The 8,735-nt window shown below is 44.2% G+C and overlaps 1 protein-coding gene across 3 annotated transcripts in view; it reads left to right on the top strand.

Annotated features, from left to right (window-relative positions):
• Positions 1–103: 103 nt before the first annotated feature.
• Positions 104–8,735, top strand: part of RHOT1 (ras homolog family member T1) — a 54,867-nt gene continuing 46,235 nt past the window's right edge. For 2 of the 3 annotated variants that reach the window (XM_019516898.1, XM_019516891.1), the window contains exon 1: positions 104–279. Coding sequence is in view for 2 of the 3 variants with exons in the window: in XM_019516891.1 (XP_019372436.1) it covers positions 243–279 (37 nt within the window). In the remaining variant the exon portion in view is untranslated. The remainder of the gene's footprint in view (positions 280–8,735) is intronic. The other variant, XM_019516905.1, reaches the window with a different exon arrangement.

Genomic DNA, 8,735 nt, shown 5'->3' with positions numbered 1-8,735 from the left:
GTCGCGGCCTCTGCTGGCTGAGGGGCGGGGAGAGGTTCGCGCCGTCCGCGGAACGTGTACCTCTCGGGCCGCCGTCGCTGCTGTTACGGCCGGAACGTGCCCCTCACGGGCCGCCGTCGCCGCGGGTGGGGGAAGCTCGCGCCGAGCCGGCTGAGGGGGCAGGAGCGTTCGCGCGAGGCCTAGGCCGCGACCCCCCCGGCCCCCATGTGAGCGGGCCCCGCGCCGGGCCCAGCAGCGGGGACATGAAGAAGGACGTGAGGATCCTGCTGGTGGGAGAACGTGAGTGCGGGCCGGCGGGGAGGGGGGCCCTCAGCCGGCTCGGTCGCAGCGCGACGCCTTCCTGCCTTCCCGCTTCGGGGCCCGCGGGGCAGGGCGGGGGGAGGACCCCGCGTGTGGGACCGTCTGGGGGGCTCGTGCCAGGCTGGCGGCCCCCCGGGCTTGGCGACGGCAGGGCCTTGTGCGACGTCGGGAAGGGGGCTCTGGTTGGAAACGTCCTTTGAAACGGTGCCCGTTTTACGAGGTGGGGGATCACCCCTGTATTATGTGGATGGGAGGATCCTCCCTAGCTTTGGGGAGCGATCCTTGCTCCTTTGGGATGGGTTCCCCCTACTTTGGGGAGTGATCCTTGGTCCTTTTGTGGGGGAATCCTTCCTAGCTTGCTCCTTTGCTAAAGGCAAGCAACACTCAGCGTGTGCGAACCACAAGACTTCTGAGCTTGGGCCTGCACACAGGACACCTATCATGGCTTTGGCAATATCTGAAGCCTGAGGCTGGGAGGGAGGATACTTGCATATAAATCTGAACAATTGAGTTCTGCTCAATTGGTGCCCCTCTGTGGGGCATTGGTGAGGCCGCAGCTGGAGTACTGCATCCAGTTTTGGGCGCCACACTTCAAGAGATATGTGGATAACCTAGAAAGGGTTCAGAGGAGGGCTACTCGTGTGGTTAGGGGCCTGCAGGTCAGATCCTACGAAGACAGATTGAGGGACCTGAATCACTTCAGCCTCTGCAAGAGAAGGCTGAGAGGTGAACTCGTGGCTGTCTACAAACTCATCCAGGGGATCAGTAGGGAATAGGGGTACTTGCGGGGCGGCCCTTGGGGTTACTAGAGACAACGGCCATAAACTGAAAGAGAGTAGATTTAGAGTAGACATCAGGAAGAAATTCTTTACGGTGAGGGTTGCCAAAATCTGGAATGGACTTTCAAGGGAGGTGGTGTTTTCCCCTACCTTGGAGGTTGTCAAAAGGAGATTAGACAAGCATCTGGCTGGGAGTTACCCCAGAGCAGGGGTTCAGACTCGATGATCTAATAGGTCCCTTCCAACCCTAGAAATCAATGAAATCTATGATAGGTTTCAGAATGAGTTTGGCTAATTTGATGTGAAACATGAAATTAAAATTAAAAAAAATATGGCTGATGGATGAAATTGTGGGGGGGGTGGCCAATCTGCAGTAGGAGGGGCACTGGGGGCCTTTGTGTGGGGCATGTGGTTAGCCAGATGGGTGGGCAGCAGAGCAGTGGGCCAAGTAGGGGGACAGGGATCGAATGACAGTTGGAGAATGTGGGGCTAATTTGTAGCACACCTGCTAAAAAGATTGGCCCCTATCAAAGTAGAAAGCATACATGAACATTTTCTTTGTTCACGGTTGTCGAAATGTCAGGTTAGCTATTAAGTAACTGGCACAAAACATGTTTCCAGTGTTAGCAACGGAAAAAAACAATCCTGAAAGAGTCAGCCCCGTTCCCCCAATTCTGTGGTCACTGAGCAAAAAGGGAGTGTGTGTATATTTTGAGTAGGAAGAGGACTAGAATATTTCAAGGTCACAGATCTATAACATTGACAAGTTCAGTGTTTGGGACTGGTTTTGCTCTGGTGATTTAAGTACAGCTGTAACATGAGGCTCAGTTCTGATTCAAGAAGTGGGTGCTCATCTTGTCTTATAGATGATGTGTGTTTCTGCATTCAAAGACCAGTACTGAACTGAAAGACCATATGGTGCTGGGGGGAAGGGGGGTGTTTCCATTATAATTTTTAAAAAGTTCTGCCAAATTGACAGTGATAGGAACTTTATTCTCTCTCTATAGCAACTTTACTTTCTCTCTATAGCAAATTACATCCTCCTTTATGCAAGCATTTCAACCACTGTAGCTCAACCTAATGTTTTTGTAAGGGCTGATGAGAACTGAGGTGAGAAGTTGGTTTGTTTTACATGATTGCTAGAATCTCAGCTTGCCCGTTGAGCTATTAATATTAATGGTAGTGGTGTTTTTTCATGGTACAGACACATCTGTTTGATTAGAGACCACCACTCACTTCGTCTAGGCTGCAAAAGAATTGTCAAATGTTAATGCCGGTCTGTCAGTTTGATTTAAACTGTGAAATAAAGTATGAAAACCCTTGTATCTAGCCTGTCTTCAAAGCCCTCCAGTTCCCATTGCCGCAGTTTAGATTTTTAGGCCTCTTTTTTGTAAATGGAATACTGGGATCAAAAGAGGTAAGCTGTCATTAATTTTTAATAGCCATTAATTTGCAGAGAAGCTCCAGCATGCTATTTTTAAACAGCATGATACAAGAGGTTTCTGTCATACACCAGTGAAAAAGAGAATCCAGGTTAAACACCGCATAATTTCACATTACTTCATATAATCTACCACAGATAAGATGTTATCTCTAAAACTAAATAAATGATAAAAATTAATTTGTAAAGTAAATGTTTGACTCAGATTTAAAATAAATCTTGCTCTCTACTTCAGGTAGTTCTTATACTTTGGGTATTGTGTAAGCCTCAGACTACACATTCAGGCAAATTTTGTCATGAAGTATTTGGCTCAGCAGTTTTCCAAAGAAACAAAATTAAACCCAACCAGAAGTGTTACAAATAAGGACACTGAAACCTGGACCCAGACCATGCACTGCCATATGAGTAGAGATCTTTAAAACCAATTCTCCTCCTGTTTTCTAGCCAGTGGAAACCTTCTCAAACTGTGCAGTGTCCTCCAGTAGTCTTCTCTGAGACCGTGCCTGGCAGCCATTTCCTCCCATCAGTTGAAATGCTGCAAGGTTTTGTTAGCCAAACCCGCTCTTACAGAAATCCAGGACTTTATTTCTTTAATAAATAAAGATGGTGGCACCACTCAGTTGTCAGAACTAGATTTCTTTCCTTGCCTGAAACTAGCCCAGCTAATAATTGCTTGTTGGTGTTCATGTACATCCATCCATCCATCCGTCCTTTCATTCTGGGGTGCTCTCATATGCCCAGCGTACATCTGCTTTGTGCAGGGTAGCATTGTGCTGAGAAATGGAGCTGGCTCTCCTGTGCAGTACTGCACTAATGTGACTATATTGCTCCCGCTTTTGAGGGGACGGTGTGCACGTAGCTAGAGTTGATGTTCCCTTTTACCACAGACATACCCTGATTTCTTTGGTTTTATTGATATAGTCGATGCTCTCCTGCACTTTCTAGAAGAAAAGATGGTCTCTGAAGCCAATGTCTGATCTGTTCTTTCAAAAGGTACAAGCGAGTAAATGTTGATCTGGTTCCTTCCTTCTCTCAGCTGTTTAACAGTTGGTCAACTAAATACTTCTGGTTGTACGTAAACCTAGGACTTTCATGGTACCGTACTGAATGTCTGCATATGATAGACATTCTTTTACTTAAAAGTGTGAGGTGATTGACACCAGTAGAACAATTATCAGTAATCTCAAATGTAGAGCTTTTGTAATCGCAATGCGTTTATTTCTTGGAAGTTAGGTATAGATTCCTTATGGTGTGAAGACTTGGGAACAGTTTTATAGTTACTAAGAGAAATAGCTGACAGTAACACAGTCAGAATTAGGATTGGCAAGCCAGTCAATTGACTGCATATTTTCTTGACTGGCCACAGATTATAACAATTTCATGGGGAGTGAATATTTTTGTTTGGAGTTTTCTTGACAGAAATATGATTTTTTTTATTGTTTTCTGACTCATTTCTTAATGGAAAATTTGTGCTTTTCCTGTGTATTATTTGACTGTATTGGCAAGTTTTTACAATTGTTGACCACTATTTGACCAGCCAATTGACCAAACTTTATTTGACTGCTCAGATCCCCAACCCTAGCCAGAATGATAACCGAGTCCCAGAAACGAACATTTTGTGTTATTCAAGATGGAGGTTTTCCTCAAACTCATGACATTTAGGAATAGATGTTGCAAACATAAATTGTTAAGGGCTTGAAATACGTACTAAACACCTGCTAGTCAGCAGTTGATAACAGCAAGCATGAACTACTAAGGTACAGGGGAAATCATCTGACAACCCTACCTTTGCTTTTTTCCAGGGTCGTACTCTAAGCTTCCAATCCTGAGCTCTATAGTTTGTGTGAGGAATCTGATACTTAGAAGTTGCGTTTTTCTCAGCATCCACATGTTGCCCTTTTGCTCCATGAGTAAATTCACTGCCTACCTTTGAGAAGTTATGAATTGTAACAAGGAGCATTAGTATGACTGACAACTATGCTGCTGGCTCCAGGTTTCTGAATAACAGCATTGAAGCTGACCAGGGACTTGGTATCTTGCTTGCCTGGCTGCTTGGCAAAGCTGTGAACAGAAGCAGAAACACCGGCATGGTCTGATTCAGGAAGATGACATAATGCCTGTTGGTACTTGCCTCGTGTTTGGGACATGTCGGCTTGGAGGGCTGTCTATGCAGTCAGAAGAACTTGATGTGTAATTTTTAAAATGAAAATGCAGAGGCTGACAGTTTTATCTGCTTGTTGAGACAATGTTTGCATCAGTCCTAAGCCAGTGGATTTTTCAATTGCATCAACAGTGTAAGCAGTGAAGTTTGTCTATTTACATGAAAGTCTGTTCAGCTTCCTAGACTGTGCTCATTCCTACGATATCTGATAGTCTTCCCAAATTATAGCTGGTATCTCAGCTAACTTCTATCTGGTGTCATGCTTTAAATGTAGTAAGTACTAGTAATACCTGGTTCTTGATAGCAAATTGCAGCATCCTTTTAGTGAAACTGTTTGCTTCTGGGGTGGAGTTGTGATAGTCTATCTGAACCTGACCAAGCTCAGTTGCAGTGGTGCAGACGGGGTGTGTTAATTCTTGTTGCTGGAGATCTATCTCTTGACATAATCTGCAGCATTTGGGTAGTGACCTCTTACCTTTGCCTTTATGCTGCTTGGCTCCATTCTGCTTAAGGTGCATTTGTAGAGATACCAGGTCTCATCTGGAAATAGACTGAGCACATCACAGAGCAGGAGGCCCAATGATAAAGAGGGGTTTCTTTTTTTAAATACATTTTTAGGGCTCAATCACGCTACACTTATTCAGAAAAGCAGTCACTGTGGTCTCAGTGGGATTACTTTCATGAGTAAAGATATTCCTATATGAGAGAGGTTTACAGTATTGAACCTCTAATTAAAAGCTTTCACTTTTCAGTGAGAAATAGAGGAATTGATTGTTTTATGGTCCCTCTGATCTAACAAATTGTAAGGAAATTGTATAAATTTCACATAACATTTGCTGTTTAAAACGAGGGCCTGCTAAAAAAGAATATTCCTTATCAGTCTGTGACTTTCATTATTTTATTATACTTGTTTCTTTGAACAACTTCACTTTATGTGGCAGTCTGTTTTTAGAAAGTATATAAAGAGTTATTTAATACTTAAGGTACTTTGCAATCTACTCATACAAATAAAAATGGTATAATTTTTTTAAGTGATTGACAATAAAAGTAGCTTGATCAGTCACCAAATCCACACATCTTACGGCAGAGTTATGCTACTATTCATTTGCCTGTCAGCAGGGTGGATTTAATTTAAATCAAATTGATATAAATCACTGGTCAGGAAGCCTAGATTCAATCACTGTTTTCTACAAAAAGTGCATTCTTGTTGTTTGATATGACCTTCATTAAAATATTCCCAAACAGGGTCTTTTTTACAGCCTTGCAAGTCTGCTGTCATGGTAGGTTTTCCCTTCTTCCATACCATTCCCTCACTAGATCTCAAATCAGTGGAGTGGCTATACTCAGAAACTTATCCTTCAAGACTTCTGGAATAGTTTGCTCAAAATGTTTCTCTTTTGTTTCTACTCCCCCTCCCTCCTTGCATTTATCTCCAGACTCCTACTCCTTGCCTAGATCTACCCCACCCCCAACAAAGAAATCGTTAAACATGTTAGCTTTGTCGTCTGGTGTGACGACCAAATTTCCCAACGCGTCCTGCAGGGGCCCCACATTACCCCTTTAAGAGTCTTTAGGGTCTTTAAGAGGAGGCTAGATGGTCTTTAAGAGGAGGCTAGATGTACGCCTTGCTGGGGTCGTTTGACCCCAATACTCTTTCCTGCCATGGCAGGGGGTCAGACTAGATGATCTACTCGGGTCCCTTCCGACCCTAGAAACTATGAAACTATGAAACATGCAGTTAATCAACAAAACTGCATTTGCATTTCCCTCCCCTGAACAGAACCAGCAGTTTGACCCTCGAATGATAATAACTAGATAAACATATAACACCTTGTGTGGTAGACTGTGCTTGAAAAATGAGAGTGGTAACAGTCCTTAAACTTGTTAGCATTCCAAAAGATCTAAGAAATTAGTTCCCTGCCACTGCACGGATCCCCGGGGGCGGGATGGGGGGCATGTGCCCCCTGGATTTGTGCATAGGGTGAGAGTGGACTGCTCACTACGCGCTTGCGGCCAGGGGCTGCTCTGGCCTCTTCCTAGTGGGAGGGCGGACAGCAGCAGCACTCGGAGGAGGGTCTATGGTGGAGGCTACAGCGAATTTTGGGGTGGCTATAGCCCACCCTGTAGTAGCCCCCCTCCACCCCACTCAGTGCCGCCTGCCCTGGCCCAGGCCCCACCCCACCCCTTGCTGGGAAGAGGCTGGCACAGCCCCTGGCCCCAAGCCCACAGCAGGCAGCCCACCCTCACCCCACACACATCCAGAGGGCACATATCCCCCACCCATGTCTCCCTCAGGGTGTGTGCAGTGGTGGGAAGCTGCCCTACCCTCTGCACTCCCTGGATGAGCCACCCATGGCTCTGTCCTGTGCCCTGCTCTGCCTGGACAGCCCCTCCCTCCCCCACTGTGGGGGGCTCAATCTGTCCCTTCCCTCCCACAGACTTACCTTCCGGGCTCTCCAAGCTGCCAGGGTGCCTTCCTGGACATGTGCATGCTGTGGCTGTGCACGTGCACATGGCATTTATCAGTAACATTATCTGCTACAGCAGCCAAAAAAAGCCAGTTGCTGATAATGTCAATTTTTCTTTCACTGGTGCCAATCTGATATATTGGTGCACCTCTGTATTTTAACTCTGGCTGTAGAACTTATGATACCTCATTGGTTTTAGAAGTTCTGTTTTTTAGGGAACAGAACTGTCTTTTTTCCCCCCACTATGTGGGGCATTTTCAAACTACAAGAAGTAGCAAAGCAGAGAAAAAGCAATGTATAGAGACAGTCTACTGGGGGTATAGTTCAGCAGGAGCTATGACCGTTATTCCAAAGGCAGTGGTAGGAAATGGAGCCTAGCACTAGTGTAGAATCATCTTGTCAAGAATAGTGATAATATACAAATAGAAATAAGCATAAGAGATTCCTAAACTCTAACTGGTGTATGTTCCTCATTTCTGACATGAAAAGAAGCTAAAAGCAGATTAAATATTTTCTAATATTTATTTTCAGTGTAAATAATTGCTGGGGTCCATTCTGGAATAGTACAGCAGGCTGGTGTATAATAAATTCACAAGTGTTCTTTCTAAGAATATTCAAACTCCATTTAGGAGCAGCCTTTGTAAAGCTGGGTACCGGTTGGCAGATCTTTTTCTGTTTTTATGTAACAGTTACTGGAGGGTGCATCACTGATGATGATCAATTTAGTACATGCCACAACAGTAACCAGATAGCTCTAAAAATCAGCAAAGAATTCCAAGAGTGATCTGAGGGTCAACTCTAAATTGCCTACTAATGATGTGTGGTAATTACAGGACTGATTTTTTTTTTTCCCTCCTCTAATGAGCAGAGTATTACATTTTTTCTGAGCTTGTGAGAACCCCATTGAATTGAGACTAGAAATGATATACTTCCTTTTAGTCTAAATGTTTTGCCTATGATGCAACCAGCCTTGAAGCTCACCAGTATTGTCTTGTACAAGACATTTAAGAGTGAGAAATAAAAAGTAGGAAGCTTACTGTAATCCACCCTCCCTAACAATACTTTACATCTATGACATGCTTGGAGTTTTAGTAAGCAGGGTAGGAAATTAGCTTTGCCTTCAAGGGGCTCACAGTCTGAATGAGATGGAGAGAGTGCTGTCCGTAATTGCTTTCTATAGTATGTTCTCCCTTGTCTAGTCCAGATTACTGGAGTTATCTTTTTTTATTTTTCCAGGTATCATTTTCTCATGACTTGAATTCTTTTCATCCATCTTCCTACTGCCTGTGGCAATGGGGAAAAATAGGGTAGTCTAGAATTATTTTTTCCATTTTTCCCTTTAAATTAAATTGCCCTAAATACTTGCTGTTGTGAAGGCAAGCTTTTTCATCCTGGCAAAACTTCATGGATTGACCCAAACACCGACGCCATGAGGAAAATACCACCTAAACAGCTGTATATTTCATTGCTTGAAAATATACAAAGTTGGCAATTTGCTGTACAGAAAATTGCTTCATCTAGTCTAAACTGTCAGTTTAGATTAGTGGATCTCCAACTTTTTAGACTCAAGGCACGCTTCTTTAGAC

Source organism: Gavialis gangeticus, unplaced genomic scaffold (assembly GCF_001723915.1).
Source record: "Gavialis gangeticus isolate Ggan-Ray unplaced genomic scaffold, GavGan_comp1, whole genome shotgun sequence".
NCBI lineage: Eukaryota > Metazoa > Chordata > Crocodylia > Gavialidae > Gavialis > Gavialis gangeticus.
This window is presented reverse-complemented; position numbering and strand designations above follow the sequence as displayed.